This window comes from Apteryx mantelli, chromosome 7 (genome assembly GCF_036417845.1).
Source record: "Apteryx mantelli isolate bAptMan1 chromosome 7, bAptMan1.hap1, whole genome shotgun sequence".
Taxonomy (NCBI): domain Eukaryota; kingdom Metazoa; phylum Chordata; class Aves; order Apterygiformes; family Apterygidae; genus Apteryx; species Apteryx mantelli.
This window is the reverse complement of record NC_089984.1, coordinates 19,680,134-19,698,097: the sequence shown is the minus strand read 5'-3', so window position 1 is coordinate 19,698,097 and position 17,964 is coordinate 19,680,134. Positions and strand designations below refer to the sequence as shown.

Sequence of the window (17,964 nt, the reverse complement as noted above, 5' to 3'; positions counted from 1 at the left end):
GAAATGCAAACTTTCCAGGAAAAAAAAGGCTTTAATTCCAATAATTTTCCTTCCCCATGCATAAGAAAACTTTCCTATTGCCTAGGAAAACCCCTTTTTACCTCTCCTCTCTCCTTCCTCCCTTTTACTTTATAGTCTTTGGATCCCCTGGAGGAAAAGTAAAAGGAGTTAGTTGGCAGGGTTTGGAGTTGCTGTGGCTGTTACAGTCCAATTTCCTTTTATGGAGACAAAGTGAGATAAGCACAAAAAGGGCAAGAAAATGTATGTAAACATGGAAAAGGCCGTTACAACTTCTGCTGGTGAGTCTTGCTCCCTAATTTCCTCCACCTTTTCTGCTGAAGAAACGTGACCACAGCATGAGGCTGCTTGGCCCTTCCGAGACCTAGGAAGCCTGTACTGGCACAAGCTGCTTAAAGCTTGCTCTTTTGCTCTTTATAGGCTCTCAGTTTATTAGCCTGAAGGCAAAAGAAGTAAGGTGAGATGTAATAAGGTTGAGAAGGAGCACATAAGGGGCAGAATGCAGGAATGCCTGACCTGGTGAAAATTAAAATCTGTGTTATAATGCACATCACATATGTAATAGGGGTGGTTAATTATATTTGCACAAGCAACCTTAATTTGTCTCCTGTAACCTCCTGAGTGCTGAAGCTTTCCAGCCTTAATCATGTGCCTTTAACGCAGTTTGTGGAGGTAACTAAATGCTTTGTAAGCTCAACAGTCACAGACCTTAGCTGCAGGTCTGAGCTTTTCATCTAAGGGGGTGCTATAGTCCGTGTTTGGAAGTTTAAATATACGTTGAAGTTAAGCTTGTGCTAAAGGGGATCACTGAATAACTAGCACACGAGCAACTATGTTGAAAATCAAGAAAAGAAAACTTGGTAGCCCCCATCACAGTAACCAGAGCTGCATGAGAGAAGGGAGTGTGCGGGACTCGGCGGCGCCGGCGGCCCTCTCTGCAATGCAGGAAGGAATTTGGGGGCCCCATATCCCAGAGTGCTGATTAAACGCGTCTGTGCTTTTGCCTCTTTCAAGTTTAATTGTCTTCAGTGATGACTTGGATCAGTTTCTTGGTTAAACCCAACACAGAAAAGACTTGGGCAGTATTCCCCCCTCCCCCCCCCCCCCCCCCCCAGTAATTTGGCCTTTTGGAATAGGTCTGATCCTGCACAGCAGTCCTTGGTGGGGGCCGAGGGAGCTCAGAGGTTGGCACTGTGGTCCAGGCACTCAGCAGGATGTCTTACTGGCTCTCAGTTTTGTCCTCTCTGTCTGAGGATGGGAAATGCCATCTATTGATGGGACTTGTTCTCTGGGGTGTCTCAGGAAAGGACTGTGCTGAAAGTCCACAACAGCTATGGGAAGACCAAGAGTCAAGGTAGACGTTGTTTCTCCTCGTCTATGGCGAAACTACAGCTTCTTGTATGTGAACTATTCTGTCAAGAGTTTGACCTAGTGAGCATCACTCTGTAATTGTGCTTTGGTAGATAATTACTGCTCCTCTGCACCGGGAACATCTCTGGGGCTCTCTGGAAGTTAATCTAGCTCAGCTGTCCAGAGGAACAGGGTCAAGCCTGCAGTGAAAATACCTTCTGATTCCTTTTCTGTGAATTTTAAACACACCTATCCTACTGGTATGGCTTGAAATTGCCATAATTATTGACTATATTATGATAGCTTTATTTGTTTAATATGTCCAGGAGGTAATAAAAATAAAAAGTTTCTAAAGTCTAGACAAGAAAAAAGTGATGTGAGATTCAGCTTCTGCACCTCCTTGATATTGGAATAATTTCTTCCAGGGAATATGTCTGCTTGGTTTGGGCTGGATTTGGAGTAACCTGAGGTGCAAAAATGTATACCTTATAAAGAAATGAAGTAAGCATTGAGTGTAGTGAGGTACTGCCAGTATAAGTGTAGCTGTTGAAGGGGAAAAAGCTGGGACCTGCAGGGTGAACAAGACTGGAAAAAAAAAATCTTTTGAGGGGGATCTTTTATATATTCTCCTAAGTTTTGTGATTCTTTCCTCTTTTTTTTAAGCTAGTCCAAGGATAACATTTTGCATACATTAGTGTTTTGGGGTTTTTTTTGTTTTTTAAAGATATGCTTCCTTATAACAACATTTAAAAGATCTAACTTCCATCATGGACAGCTCTGAAGCTCCTTACGCATGGGCCTAGGTTTTATCAATTGAGGTAGCAGGGAATCATGTTGCTGTTCTTGGTTTCCATTCAGATTTACAAGCATCCATTTTCCAGCACCTAATTTAAAATGCGCTTCTCTCTTTTTTTGGGGTGGGGGGGGTTAATGTTTGGGTTGTTCTCATACTCTTGGCTGGAGCCCCTTTCTGTTTCTAGGGGCTGTGCTAGAGGCCGGTAAGTTCTGGACCCTGTCCATCTGGAGAAGCTTGGAGCTATTGCAGAGAGCTTGGTCCAGGGTTTTTTTCTTAGCATTGTGAATAAACAGCTAGGTTTTATTCTGGTTAATGAACACCATGTTATTATATGTTTATGCAGTCGTTAGGCATTCCATTTACTAGTGACAGCAGCAATAACACTCTCTCATTAACTATCTTCTGCAAATCTAATTTTGCAATGTCAAAGAGTTACTACTTTCAGCTTACCAACAAAACTCAAGCCGCTATCCCAGCATAATTCAAAAGGCTGCTGTAAAAAAAGCACAGAATCTTGTTTTTTCAGTAGGTGAATAGAAATAAAATTATGAGCCTTTAAACTAAATAATAATTTTTTCCTTGTAGCTTGAGATCTGTTCAATCAATAATCTTTCTCCTAACTCTGGGGAGAATTTTAGTTGCCTCCATAAAATGTTTTAATTATTTAAAATCATAAAATATAAGTAGGCACAATTTGCTTGCAACTCATTAGGGAAATATATGAATAAGAAGAAAAGATAATGTTTGCTTCTGCATTAATTTAAAGCAGTCTCTAAAATATGAAATCTAATCCTGGAAAGCAGTGACTTATCAGCAATGTTTACTTTTCCTATAATAGGAATAAATATTAAAGCAGCTAGTTATGTGCTTATCCCTACAGTATTGCACAGAGGCAAAAAGGAAGATAAATAACTTGTCTGAAATCCCACATTAATTTCCCTCTTTTACAGGTTTTATGTTTGTTCATTTCCTTTCTCAAAACACTGCCTTTAAAATTATTATTATAAAACAGGTGACTTAGAAACCATGAGTAGCTGCAAATACATGAGACCAATTTGTGTGTGATTAGAATTATGCAGAGGTAATGTTTTATATGTATTTAGAGCCTTTCAGCCCAATGCAAATCGCAAGAGACTGAACAGGCAGTGGCAGTGGCTGCCTCCGGGGTAGGACTTGGCAGACTGGAGAGCGGCAAACCAACGGGAGGGGAAACAGAAACTGCCCTTTATCCTAGGTTGCTCTGAAGAAACTTCAGTGTTCAAAGAGGCAGGAAATGCTCACTTATTTGCCGCTTCTAGGCATGAAAAGAAGAAAGAAACAGCTTAGTCATTCCCTGACCAAAAGCTCTTGCTTAGGATCTGGTCAGAAATCCCTCCCCAAAAGACCTTTCTGGTTGTATTTATGTCTTTCAGCTGGTTCATTCTGGGAAGCACATGATACCGTAGCTGCTGCCATGAAAATTAAGTTAGTAGTAAAACGAACTGTGACGCAAACCACCTTGAGACAGGTCCAGAGTTCCCAGGTGTGGAGAGCTCTTTGCTTTTCTGAATGTGTTCGCTTATCGGCTGTTTGGAGCAGGGAACAGAGCTGCTCAGGGCGGCCGTGTCCTTGCTGTAGTACGAGGATGGTGTGTGGGATGGAGGACGCATCTTCAGTTTCAGTAAATTTTGACCATGAGATTTCTCTCAGTTAGCTGAGGGTTGACCTTGATGAGGGTGAGGCTGTTCCCTTCCTTATGCCATAGAGGTTGTATCCTGCCTGCTGCTGATCATGAAGACAGCAGTGCCTGAGGTTCAAACAAAGGCCTCTAAATGCTGCACCCAAAAACACGGCCCTCCTTTTAGGCTGCAGCAACACCACAGACCCCTGTTCCACACTTGGTTCACTGAACATCTCAGTGGGACTGAAAGCTGCAGAGTCAAAAATGCAGCAGAAACGTGGCTCGAATTCAGGAACCCCAGTGTCGAGCCTTGGAAAGTGTGTGTGCGTGGGGGGGTCTGCTCCAGATTTCCGAGTACCTGGGTATGTCCCAAGTGTTTTCCAAGCTGTAGATAACACAGAGATCTTGCTGTCTTCCCTTGAGGTAAATCGGAGAGGCCCAGCACACAGTGGGGACATGGTGTCACTGCTGAGGGAGTGCTGGCTGCTCATGTAATTACCTGGTAGTAATGCAAAGTCGCCTCTGTGAGAGCCTTTGGTTCATCTCCCCATCATCCATCCAAACATCACGGCATGTTGTTTAAGTGTGACATCTTTGGAGCAGGTACTGAGATACCCAACCAGCACCTATTATTATGTGCTTTCATTCTGATGGTGGCTTCTGGGAGGTACAGCACTGGGGGAGGGGGAGAGGGGGAAATATGTTTTTGTGTATTATCTTTCAGCCCCATCTGCCTCTGAGCAAATACCAACTGTAAGCTTGACACTTGTGTTGCCCTCTCTGAGCTGAACCCTTGCAACTGGAAATGGTGCCAATGGTCTATGAACATCTGGATGGGGGGTCTTTGGGCAATAGTTGTGCCCCAGGTCAGCTCCCCTTTTTGGGTGGAGCCCGAAAAAAACATGAACCTTTACTGTATGAGCAATAGCTCAGGGAGGTGTGTTATCTGGGAGTCAGGAGCAGTCTCATAAGCTTCATTATATGATTTCGCCATTAGAGAGAGACAAAGACTGGTGCTGCATTATCATGTGGTCCACTTTTACCACCTAATCAAAGCCTAAATTCCCATTGTCCCCACAAATTCCCTAAAGCCGATTCACCACTTAAATTAAACCATAATTATATATTATCAGCAGTCACTTTATAGTAAGGCTGAAGGATTACATGCAGTTAGCGGTGATGAATTCCAGACGCACAGGACAGAAGCCTGAAGAGAAGGCCAGGTTCTGAGTAACTGAAAGATAGTGTAATGTATTCTAAATATTTGATTCAATTAAGCTTCCTTCTGGTCTTTGTTTCAGCTTACAGATGGCTCATCAATCTATAGTTTAGGGACACATTGCTATTCTTTCTAATGGTAATTACGTGATCAGGACGGAGACAGGTTTGATTAAATGCTCACACTATGTTCTGCATATTTAAAATGGAGCAGAGTCCAGGGCAGAGGCACTATGCTAGCCTTCTGCATGCAGATGCAGCCACAGGCGCTTGAGAGATCCCTGCAAGCAAAACTAGCGTCTGCCTCTAATATGGGTTATGGGGACTTTGAGTTTATGAAGTCATGAACTATGAAGTTGTTTGTATTTAGTTTTGAATTTTGCTAATCTGCTATTTTTCTGTTTCTTCCAAAAACATTCACGGTGCTTACTGACTTTTGGATCAACTTTACTGAGAAGATTCTTGCAACTTGGAAATGACTAGCAAAACAGTTGCAGAGTCTGTGATCAATCTTCCACTGGCACAATGCTACTCTTAGACCATTGCGTGCTTTCTTAGCAGCTTGTAGCTTGCTCTTGATTATCAGCCTCTACTGTAGATGTAGAGAACAACTTCATCAAGTTTGAAATCACAGCTTCAACTCCTGTCTTGTTTTCCTTATTGGAGTAATCTATCAGTAACCAAACTCAGTCTCATGTATGAGAAACCAACATGATGTATGTGGCCTTTTTTTTTTTTTCTTCCTTTCTCTGATTTGCTGTTACTTGTATGTTGCTGTTGTTTGACTTCCTCAAAGCAGTGTTCAAGAATGGTGAAATGACGACTAGCTGCTGAACTTCTGGTCTCTAATAAGCTTAGCCAATCTCAATTTGCCTTCATACTGATCTGACTAAAACAAAGTGTTTGTTATTTGAGAGTTTTTATATGAAAAAGATAAAATTAGGTGCGTCTGTTTGCTTTTCAGTAAGTTGCCAATGAAACCCTGGCTGCCTGCACTCTCTGGCTCTGTGAAATGCATGTACATGTCTGTGAATGTAAAGAAAAACATGATCTTAGTCTCTCTAAAGCTCGCTTTTGATGGGGCTCAGAAGATCTAGGTTCAGTTTAAGTCCTTTAGGACTGGAACATCTGTCCACTTAAGTTAGGCACTTAAATATATTTTGGGGATCTATTTCATGGGCTCTCTTGTCCATTAGTTCCATCTTTTCTGTAAAAACAGATACCACCTTTCTCTCCCCATTGTCTGTCTATGCGGTGAGCTCACTGGGCAGGAGGAAGGTAGAAATGTGTTTGTGTTTTTCAATTGTTTCCTGGGGCTGAGCCTGCACTCAGAACTTCAATAAAATCAAAGGGGATTTGTGCAACTGTAGAGTTAGAGCCTAGCAGCTATTTGAATTTGGTTTGGAAGCTCAGTGAGGAAGTTTCCTGTCATCTGAGACTTGGAATACCAATCAAGCTTCAGATAATCATCCCTATAATTATTGTCATTAACATTAATAATGATTTGTAAGATCTAACAGCTAATTTAGGAAAACTGAGCTTTCTCAAAAGCAGAAGGGGAAAGTCATGCCACACAACCCTGTATGACCAAAATACTGAGAGGCCTGTAGTATTTGGCAGTCTCTCTTTCTCTTTTCTTTTTTTAATAAAAAAACCATTTAGTTATAGCCTAAAGAGCATCATCAGAATTAATCACTGGATCTGTATCTTCATGAGAAAATACAATCTAACACGAAGTGTCAAAACACTGTGTTTGTTCCTTGCTTAGATTTCTTATGGCTATCATAATCGGTCTCTGAGAAATGATTAAAACAGCAATAAACAGAGCCTATTAATCTCTCCTAAAGGGCTTTCCCGTGAGTCTTTGAGAGCAGGAATATTTGAGAGCATGTCCCAGCTGTTAGTGTCCACTACTGTGCTTGTAACCCTAAAATTTTTGTTATCTACTTGAAAAGCAAAATCATAAAAGTAGAATATGGCCAGAAGCTTTGAATGCAAATGTATAATGATCTTGTATTCTTTTAGTGACTCCATCTGAAAGCTATTATAGTCATTAAGACTTCAGTAAGGTGTTATTTATTTTATGTAGATAAGAATATTGAAGCACATAGAGGTTTGAAGATCTAAGGGTAAAAACATATCCTAAAAAAGAAACTGGACAGCTTTTATGCCCTATTTAAGATCTTGTTTAAGGGCCACATGCACCTTGTCCTGGCTCTCTCCCAGGCATGGATTTTACTTCACAGCCGCCAGTACTCAGTTCAGCAAAGCACTTAAGCACATCCTGACATGCTTTGCTGAATCAGGGTTTTAACTGGAAGTGACAGAAATAGAATCAAGATTTCCTCCCTTATAACCCCACGCTGAAATCGCTAGACAACGCTTCCTTTATTATTCTCCCATGAATGTTTGAGACAGGTAAGACTTGTGCCTTGAAGACCTGCCCCTCGTCAGAACCCAAGCCACTCAGTTAAAAACCTCAGAAATGAGAGCTATGTTGTCAGTTCTAACAATTATTTTATGAGACTTGAAATCTTTGTCCCCCAGTGCCTCAAGTCATTCCAGTGCGTTATTCAAGCAAATGGCAGGAGCAGGATTCTCTTAGCTCTGACATGGCTTCCCTACAGGAGGCCAACAAAACTAAGATGATCTCCTCCCTCAATACACACACACTGTGAACAGCCTTCCAATGTATCAACACTACAAACCATTAGCCAGTGGAGCTTTTGGTTGTAACATGCTAGTCTGGTTTTTCTCATTTAATTGGGTTTTCTTGGTAATAGGAGTTTTGGGCTGGAATTAGAAAGCCCTGAAAATTAGTTGGTAATACTATTTGTAATAGTGTATTCACCATGGAAAGAAGTGATCAGCTAGATTCTCCTTCTCTAGCTTGAACAGAATATGCTTCTCACCCCTGCTCCTTAAGTCTCCCTTATTGGTCCTAGGCAAGGGGAGCTCTTTCAACCATGGCTTCTCCATCAATGGCTGCCAAAAATCTCATAGAAGGCATAAGAATGGAAAAGGAGTATCTGACGGCAGCAGCAATTTAAGTTAACTATGAATTAAGAAGACTATATAGAAGGGTGTGAAAAAGCATCATTCTGTTATGTGCTCTCTGCGGAAAGGAGTCTCTGTGCTTGCAATAATTAATTGAATAGCCAGTGTACTGCATCCTCATACAATCATTGCTTTCCTTCTGCAGCCTTCCACCACCTTTCTCTGGGCTTGCAGCTTTCTATCAAACTTCATGGCAATTGCCAGAGTTCTTCAATAAAAAAACAAGCTTATTAATAAGCAAAGTAGATAAACTATACGAAGCAGACTCGTAGGCTACCAGCACCTTGGAACCCAGGGCAGCTCCTTTCAACGGCAGGAAAACTTAATACCTCCTCTGTTAATAACCATCTGGCAAGTTGCTGCTTGGTGAGGGGGTTAGGGTGTGGTTTCCCAAACTCCTTGCCAATTTGTTCTTCCTCATTCTGACTTCAAAAAATCTGCCTGCACTGTTACTTAGGTTAAAGTGATCCAGTTCTTGATCAAAAAGGTTTTAAAGAGTGCTCAGTATTAGAAGTCTTGTCTTTTAACACCACTTTTTATAGATACTCTTTTTTTTTCCAGATGGTAGATATTTGGGGCTTCTTGCTTCAGTAACCTTCAAAGGTCCCCAGTGACTTTCAATATCTTTGGTTTGAGAAGGTTAGGAATCTTTATGATGCTATTTAAAAACAGATTTTTCCTATTATAGCTGGTAAAGTTAGTGAGCTTCACCTCTTCTTTTGACAGTAGGACTGATTATTTTACTACTAAGTATAAGGTTGCTGAGCACAGTTAGCATCACCTGCTGTTTGGTACTACTGAAAGCTTGGTCTCCAAGCCCTGAAGCATGCCAGGGATGTATACCATGAATTTCTTTCTTCTATATAAAACTATAGCTTCTGTTATCTTGGTCTTTATCCTCCCAAAATAAATGGGTACTTTAAAGTTTTTCATGATCCCTAGCAAATATCTCAATGTCAAGATAATAGTCTCCTAGAGAAGGACTGTATTTGGTCTCATTATACAAAATTAGTCATTCAACAAAACATAGTTTTGCTTGGACTCTTCCAATGAATGTGTATCCTTCAGCCATATACAAAAGGGGGGCCTCCCCCCCCCTTTTTTTTTGGCTGGGACAAGACAGCTGAAATATCTCAGTGACTAAGACTGAGAATTTTACTGGCCCTGTTTTGCTAGAAGCATGCAGGATGCTCACAGAGTTCTAGTGGAAAAAAGACACCCTCACTCTTTCAATCACGTTGAGACAGATGTTCTCAACAGATGGGAACACACAGAACAATTTGATAAGCATTACCTGCAAGGATCCTTAGCATGTAAGGAAGTACTAACAGCCCAAAGAGTCATGCTATTACACACTGGGCCTGCACTACAAGTTTTGTGCTTTTTGGAGACTCATCACGCGTTGAGTCAAATCACAGTCACTCAGTCTAATTTGAAAAGTGTTTGTCCAACTCTCTAGTCTTCAAAATATTATCACCAATGCATTTCCCACACCCCAATTTTTATCATCTTGCTATGTCTTCTGCAGAATAACCCCCAACCCCCACCCCCAAAACCCAGCAGTAGCAAGGAGCCAACCAAACTACAGATTTTTCTTTTTTTTTATAACAAGCTCAAGCCTGAACTCCTGGTAGCATAAAAGCTTTCTTACTTTTCATTCTTAGCTTTGTGAAAAGTGTGACCCTCTCTCTCTTCACTGATGCAAAGGTGTCACTGCGTTGTTACATCTGCTTTCTTCCCCCCTGCCTTCTTTTCCTCCCAGCTTAATTAGCGCTTTATCTGGCTGCTATACAGATATTTTTTTCCTGTTCAAATTCAAGACTTCTTCCTCAGTAGTGGAAGATGTAGCTAACTTTCCTTCAAGGCAGTGGAAACCTAGGGGGAGAATGCCCTGGTGGTTAAGGTGTTGGACTGGGATTAGTGAAGACTGTTTCTAGCAGTGATATTGATTCTCTCCAGGATCCTGTGGATATCACTTAATATGTCCATATTTCTACTCCCATCTCACCTTCCTCTTGTGTTCTCTGACTTAACAGCGTCTTTTAGGACAGTAAATGTCTCTTGTTATATTGACTCACTTGGAACTCTGCTCAGTCATTCTACAGAGGGAGATTTTCTTTGACCACTGTCTTACAAGGACAACTTCATGCAAGTTTCCTTCCTTTATTGTAACTAAAATAAGAAGCCATACTAATCTCAAAATAGGTTCTTCTTCTCAAAGAAGCTGTTAGGGATCCTGCTGATTCTAAAGTCTGCTTTCCCAGGCTACGTTATCCTGTGGAGACATAGGTTAAATGATCACTTTTGACAGTGTTCTGCCTTTATTTTTCCTGATGATTTGATGCTGCTTGCTGTTTCCCATCTGCTGGGCTTTCTGCAGTTACAACTTGAATGCTAATGTCACTCCATCCCCCATTGGGATCATGCTGATACTGACTCGTGCATCTCTGAGAAGCTTCTCATTGAGGTGGTGAATGCTCTGGGTTGCCAAGTCATCCTTTCTTGGTTTTAGCACCTTTCCACCCCAAAGAACCTATCAAAAAAAAGGAATGTCATGAACCTCATTTGTTTCAATATGTTCCTTAGACCACAAAAGAAGTTTTGGAAAAGGTCCTGCATCCCTGCCAAAAATTAATACTGAGTAAAGTATCTCACACTTTCTAGTGTTCCCTGACATGAAGCTCTCATCAAGTGGGAATGGGAGTCCACAGAATTGGCTAATATTTGTACTTCTATTGCTGATTAAAAGCCAAAAAAAAAAAAAGTATGAGAAATCTAGGTGTTCTTAAAAGCCCCTATTTAGCTGCCACCATAACCCTGAAAGTGCCTGAAGTTTAACATTGTTCTTTGTTACTAGTAACAAGTTATCAGTTAATAACTTAGTAGTTATTTGTAACAGATCACATATTAGATTTTGTGTATGTACTGTATGCAATGGAAAAAGCACTATAAGAAAAATCAGACTAATACAGAGCATTTGCTGTAATGAATTGCAAAAAAGATAAGCTTCTGTAATCAGAGGCTGTTTGTTTTAATACAAATTTAGCCCTTTTTTGCTTATATTTGGTTTCCCTTCTTGCTTATTAGTACTGCATATAGTTTACTTTTTAATAATTTATGTTGAATTTTAAGTGTCTCCTTTGAGTAACATGAAAAATTGCATTTGGCAACTGAGTTCTGAGGTCAGAAATTAAGTTATTAAAATCCCAGGGCGGTTCCCCCTGCTTTCCCAGAGGCAAAAAGCAGTAACTCCCTGTGCTACTACCACTAAAGCTGCAGTACTTACATTATCAATAGCTATTATTCCCCCTTTCTTTATGAGGCGCAAACATTTTTCATAGTACTCATTGCAGTTCTCCTTATCGGCATCGATGAAAGCAAAGTCAAAGGTCTCTGCTTCTCCACCAGCCAATAGTTCATCTAGACGGGCAACAAAGTGAGTTGTAAAAGGAGGAGGACATCCATTTGTGTCAAAGGTTTCATGAAATATTTTTGATGCCTTGACCAGGCAGGCTATTCCTCTACAGCTAATTACTAGAAAAATTTATCCCATGGAAAACAATCTGAGTGTGATCTATGCCATAAAACACTTGCACAGTTACTTAGTTCTGTCTACTTGAAAGAAGTTCATGGAGTAGTTCTAAACATGCAGGATACAGCTGGGACTGCTGAATGGTGCACTAAGAAACAAGTCAAGCAGTTTGAAACTGGATGCTTTCTGCTCCTTCATCTATTTTTTTGAGAGGTGTAGGAAGAACTGTTTTAAGTGAATCAGGATTTTTCTCACGCTTATGAACAGGTTCTAAATGTTAAGGTCTAGCTGATGATCAAGTATGATGATATAGGTCATGAAGAAACCCTGCCAGGAATCTTTAGCACAGCAAAAGATCGCTATAAGCATTTTGTCTGTGGGCCAAGGCAAGGGGAATTTAGATTAAAGTCCTCTTAAAGGGACTTCTTGACAGAGGGCTTCAAAACTGTCAGTTGCAAAGGAGTGGACTACTTTCTTAAGATTCTTCACCACCCCTTCCACCTGCCCTTATCCTTTGTCAGCAGAGGATCTTTTTATCTGAAGTAATTGCCTAGACAAAGGTGTCCATCAGACTTCAAGGACAGCACAGCCTGGCAGACTGCTAATATTTTCTCCTTTTAGAAAGGAAACACGAATTTGGAAGTAATACAAGGTGATAGATAGGTCTGTAGAACCATCCATCCTAGCAAGGAGAATAAACCATGCTCCTCCAAAGTGCACTGGTTTTCATACCGCACCCCTGCTGGATAGACTCTCCCACCATTTGGTTTGTACTGAATCACAGAAGCACTGGGCTGATAAGGAGCCCAGGAGAACACCTAGTCCAACCCCTGGTAGGGATGGAGGGCCAAGGATGGTCCAGATAACCTCTCTAAAGGTCTTAAGATTGGATTAAACAAGTCAAGTACCTGATGAGCATAATTTCCCGGCATTCATGGGTAGCCTCTTCTACCTTAACAACTAATAGATTTTTTCCAAATACTCAAACTAAATCACCTTTGCTGCAAATCATCTTCTACCTCCTTCATTCCTAATAAGTTTTTTAAATCTCAGATTTATTTATATCCCCTTTGCCCCACACCTTCCCTTGTCTTGACTGAGAAAAGTCATTGCCTTTCTAAAGGCCTTACACGATTTTGCCATGTCCTACATGTAAACTTCTCTGGATAAAATTCAGCTTTTATACCCTAAAGTTTTATCTCTGCTTCTGTATTTTTGCTGCACCTCAGTTGTTTTAGAAAACTGTCTAAACAAATAAATGCTTACTTAAAATGGACATGGGATAAGAGAAATTGGGCTTTGCCAAATTAATCTATTTTAATCAGCTTTCCCGAAAGTAGGAGCTGCTGACAACAGTACTTCTTAGATTAAACAAGGCAATGGACAGAACAGGTGAGTGACCAGTACAGCCCACTACACAGGATAGGCATTTTCTTCCTCTCCACTAACATGTAGAAAGGTTGTGAACTTCTGTTTTTTTTTTTTTTTTTTTCCCCCTTAACCATTTTATATAAGAGAAGCTGTCCCCTTGTTAGGAAAGGGGCCTCAACCACTAATATACTTGGTCTTGGATTTAATCAGCATGATATTCATCTCTGTGTTTCTTTTCTTTAAAAAAAAAAAAACACCCTTTTTTTGGTTACTTACCAAGTGTTTGAATTGCTGGCTTAATTCGTAGGTCAATTTTATGCTCTACACCTGCCTAGAACAGAAAAGAACAGAGCTGACGAAAGCAGAATAACGTAACAGTGGGTTGCATTTGGGCAGTGACTGGTGTTCAGATAGTTTTTCCTGTTATTTCTAGGTTCCAGAGGGGACTTAGCTGTTTTTCCAAAATGAGATGTCTCAACCCACTTGAATAATAGGAATGCTTGTGGGTGAATGAGCAAGTCTGAGATATCAAAATCCCTGGACATGCAGCTGAAGCTGTCCCAAACATATAATGGTAGAAATGCTACTTACCTCTTTCCACAGTGGCTTTCCGATTTTGGCATACTCCTCATTTATATCGCAGGCAATAACTCTGCCATTATCCGGCAAGACAAGTGCCATATTTAAGGTATTATATCCTGTGAAAACACCTAGGCAAGATCATAGAAGCCATCAATACTTGCATATTGTGAAAATTTGATAAATAGTGAACTACAAGGCTCCCCTCAGGAATAAGAATCCCAGAAGACTCAAAGATGGCAATTTGTTAATGAACTCAAAAGATTTTCCAATAATATATTGTGGATTGGGAGTTTTTTTAATATATATATTTTTAAAATCAACCTTTTTGCAAAGTTTAAAGTCAGCTTTTTCCAAAAATCTGCACACACAGAACATAGTCTAGTTCTCCATCTCCAAGGAACACCCTTACTTAAATGTGCAGCTAAATCCTCAAGCAAAGGGACTGGATCTATCCAAGAAAAAAAAACAGTAGGGCTTCCTAAGGCTTCATAACAGTCAGGCCAAAGATAAAGACAGGTGGGAACCCATGCTTGGCAGCTCAGCATGAATTTGTCTTTTGGAGGTCCTCCTAATATAGGAGCACCAAGGAAAGTGGATTGGAGGTAGGGCCTGTGCAGCAAACCATTTTCTTCTGGCATGAAAATGATGTAGGAAACTAAGAGTGCACCTTGCCCTGTGAAGCAAACCATTTTCTTCTGGCATGAAAATGATGTAGGAAACTAAGAGTGCACCTTGCCCTGTGACTCCTGGCTGGCACTGGAGACCCAAGTGATATGTTGGTCATATTTTCAGATAATTTTCAGATTCTCTCCGAAGAAATGAGACATCCCTGCTGATGCCAGTATTACTGAATGCACAGATAGACAAAGTGGCAAGTAAGTACAAATCAGATTGCTAACTTTTGAAACTGTAGTTTGCCCAAATGTTTGAGACAGGGATGCAGTGCTCTACTATGTTTGGAAATTTGATTTTAAGAAGGGCTGGATTTGGAGAACCACAGCCAGGAGCTTTATTCTACTGCAGAGAGGATGAAGTTGCATACTCTTACCTATTTCAATAACTTTCTTGGCTTTGATAAGTTTGACCAAATTTGCCATAAGCTGAGCCTGGTCACAGGACACCATCATTTTACTCCAGGGATGATCTGTGGTGAGCTAGAAAGGGGGAAATCAAAACATCAAGATAAACAACAAACAAAACTCAAAGCTTCTAAAATGATATCCTGGAGAGGGGAGGAAAAAAAAATCCAGGGAGAACAGAGGTACTCTTACTTTTCTCATTCTATGGCTTTGTGTTCCATACATGAGAGAGAATTTTTTTGAATTTAACAGTAATTAAGGGAGGAAAGTAATAAGCAGTTACTAAGCATTCAAAGCAGTAATATGCTCTAAAGTTACTATGGCTGTGGCAGACAGCAATGAAGGTAACTGATGGAAAGCCACAGGGGAATCTTGAGGATGAAAGTCCTTTATTCCTGTGTATATATAAATTGTGTGTGTGTGTGCATTTATATTATATACACACACTTTTTTAAACAACCTTTATGCCTTTGTTCTCCCAAGACCTATAGGAAAGCTTTATGAACTGCTAGGTTAAAGCCTATTGCAGAAGGTCAGACTACGTGGTTCTGGCTACACAGGACAGAGCTGGAGGAGCTGTGGCTATACCAGGATGAGGGGTCACTAAGGAGGACGCAGCAGGAGAAGCAGGGCTGTGCAGTGGCAGTTCGATGGATGGGATGGTCCTCTATTCCCCATTCCTGTTTCCTTTCTTCCACTAGGGCCCATTATAGCTGCACCAGCTGCATTACTTCAACATTTAATTCCTTTTATACAGGAATAGTTTGTCCCATTTGATAGGACTTCATCCTGAGTCAAAAACTATCCTGTTCTGAGCTCTGACACTGGTGCTTGTTGGAAGACATCACCTCTCTAGGCTACAGTTTCCTTATGCGCCAGCTAAGATGAACAGAAGTTGTCTACACAAGTCATAAGTCAAGTGCAGCCCATATGCATGGGACTGGAAGCCATGGATAAGATGTGTCCAAAATGTAGGCCAATGCTATTAAATATTCATTGGGTAGCCCAGAACATCAAAGAATCTGGGTACTACTACTTCTAAACAAACTATCATGTGTGTGTCTTACGATTTTAATACACTGGACAATGTTCCATTGCTATTCCGTTGTAGGAAGTGTACCCAAGGAAAGTGGATATGGCCAGGATTTCTTCTGGACCAGCCATCACCAGCAAGTATAAACACGTATATACAGTGGCCTCTAAGAATCAGAAATACAAGAAAGCACAAAGAGTAGGGGAACAAAGAGAATTTAAACCAACTTTCCACCTACGTGGACTAAATCTTCACCAGTAAGCTGGGTTTTGGTCTCTACTTCAAGGTTCTGGATTATAAAACTAATAGACAAACCTTAAGGGATTATGTTGTTAGTCGCCTCTGTATGGAGCACAGCTATGCAATCAGGGCTGCCTATAGTCCTTCCTGGATGATTTATTAGTTTTGTACTGGCACTCATGTAAGGCTACCACCTATAAATCCAGGCAAGTACAAATAATATAGAAGAAGGAACATCACAGGAAGGGTAGCAGTTGTGTGCTAGACCTGGGCAATACCAGAAGGGCCTATTGGAAGAGTAAATGCATGGAACAGAGACCCAAAGGTGGGTGGGTGTGGGGGGAATACTGACCAGCCGCAGCTTCTTTAGAATTGGGTGCTCCCGCAAAGAGTGATCCAGTATGTACTGCCAGAGAGGACTGCTTTTTCCAAGAATAGTCTTGGATGATTTGGGTGTCCCAAAACCTAAAGAAGGGTATCTTTTACCTACAAAAAATAATGTGTAATAAGAACTTTAAGCTCCACTGATGAGATTTTGCAATTGTCAGTTATATCCTGCTTAAACAGAGAAAGCTGCCAAATACTACTAAAGGTCAAAGGTTCTCTTGCTCTGCAAAAATCCTGTGAAAAATGAAAATGCCAAGCGGCTGGACAGCTCAGTGGACTAGTTTGTTTGTTTGTTTTTAAACCTCTAAACTGCCAGCCCAGATCTGCAAAGGCTGAGAGGGAAAGGGCTGGGCACTTGTGGTGTGCAGTGGTTGATGTGAAGGTGGCAAGCTGTCCTACTCTCACGGCAGTAACTGCATCGGCACGCAAAGGGCAGGAGCAGGCAGAGAAGCAGGCACGACGAGGCTCTCGTCTCAGCGAGCGGCCTTTCTCGGACGGGATTGACGCCCGCTGTCCCTGTAGCGTGGGGGCTGTGTTCTGTGGATGGAGGGGGGCTGCGCTCCCCAGGGCTGCCCACGGACGTGTACTCGGGGCCCTGCCCGCTGGCGGGGAAAATCGCGTGGGTCGGGGGCTTGCTTGGCGTGAGACCGGTGCTGACAGCTGAGGTTTAAGGGCTGTACCTTGTCCGCTTCAACACGGAGCGGGTCTGGGCTTCGATGCTCAGTTCTTTTACGAAAGGGGCCGAAAGCTTTGCAGAAATAACCCTCGCCGTCGGGGCGCGCTCTTAGCTCAAGGGCGCCGCGAGGCTCCGCTGCCCGAGGCCGTTTTGCGGCGCGTCGCGGTGCGGCCGGGGGCAGCGGCCGGCGCGGGGACGGGACGGGACGCGACGGGACGGGACGGGGCAGAGCCGCGCCGCGGGCAGCGCCCCCCCGGGCCGCCCAAACGCGCCGCCGGCAGCGCTGGGACCGGGACCCGGCCCCGCGGCGGCGGGGCGCTGCGGAGAGCGGCGCTGCCCCGGCGGGCGGGAGGCAGGGGAAGGCGCAGCCCCGCGGCGCTTACCTGCTAGCAGCCCCGTCGCGAAGGCGACGCCCAGCATCGCCGTCCCGACGGCCACCTCCTTGGACACGCTGAGGAGCGGCATGGCGGCGGCGGCAGCGGCCCGGGGGCGGCGGGCGAGAGCGGCGCTGCGGCGCGGGCGGGCGGGCGGGGGCGGGGCCTCGCCGCGCGCCGCCTCCTTGCCGAAAAGCCCGCGAGATGGCGGCGCCTCGATGCCGGGCCCGGCCGCCCCCGCGGCGCTGCGGGTTTCGCGGGTGCGCAAGGGGCGATGCGTGCCTGTGCGAGGCCTGCTGGGGAGCGCCGGGCTGGAGACCTCTTCTCTGCCCTGGCCTGTCGCTGGTCTTTGCACAACTTAATTACATGAGAAACAATATTCGCCTGTTGAATTTGGGCTCAAATTTACTGAGGAAAATAGGTAGACCAGCAGCGATTGCGTCTTCTTGTTTTCTTAGAAATACGGCTAGAAAGCCTGTCTGTGCCGTTGTTGCACTGCAGAACGCGCAGATATGTGCTGAAAGGGCCCTGCAGCGCCTTTGGGCACTGCGATGGGTCTGGGATTGGGTTTTCATTTTGTGAAGTCCTGGC

At 42.8% G+C, this 17,964-nt stretch overlaps 1 protein-coding gene across 1 annotated transcript; it reads right to left on the bottom strand.

Moving 5' to 3' along the window:
* Positions 1-10,246: 10,246 nt before the first annotated feature.
* Positions 10,247-17,512, bottom strand: COMTD1 (catechol-O-methyltransferase domain containing 1). Its single transcript, XM_067299881.1, has 7 exons — positions 17,383-17,512; positions 16,289-16,422; positions 14,633-14,738; positions 13,594-13,712; positions 13,279-13,333; positions 11,386-11,519; positions 10,247-10,632 (listed from the first exon to the last, which is right to left on the bottom strand). Exons 1-7 carry the CDS (start codon positions 17,462-17,464, stop codon positions 10,480-10,482), a joined length of 783 nt encoding a protein of 260 aa, XP_067155982.1. The 5' UTR covers positions 17,465-17,512; the 3' UTR covers positions 10,247-10,479.
* Positions 17,513-17,964: the final 452 nt, after the last annotated feature.

Bases quoted from the DNA above. Each gene is read 5' to 3' on its own strand.
- COMTD1 (XM_067299881.1), bottom strand. From the start codon at position 17,464: ATGCCGCTCCTCAGCGTGTCCAAGGAGGTGGCCGTCGGGACGGCGATG. The intron at 13,334-13,593 runs GTAAGTAGCATT...TTTCTGTTCTAG, and splicing joins GAAAGCCACTGTGGAAAGAG to GCAGGTGTAGAGCATAAAAT. The intron at 11,520-13,278 runs GTAAGTAACCAA...TTGCCCGTCTAG, and splicing joins GCCAGCAATTCAAACACTTG to ATGAACTATTGGCTGGTGGA.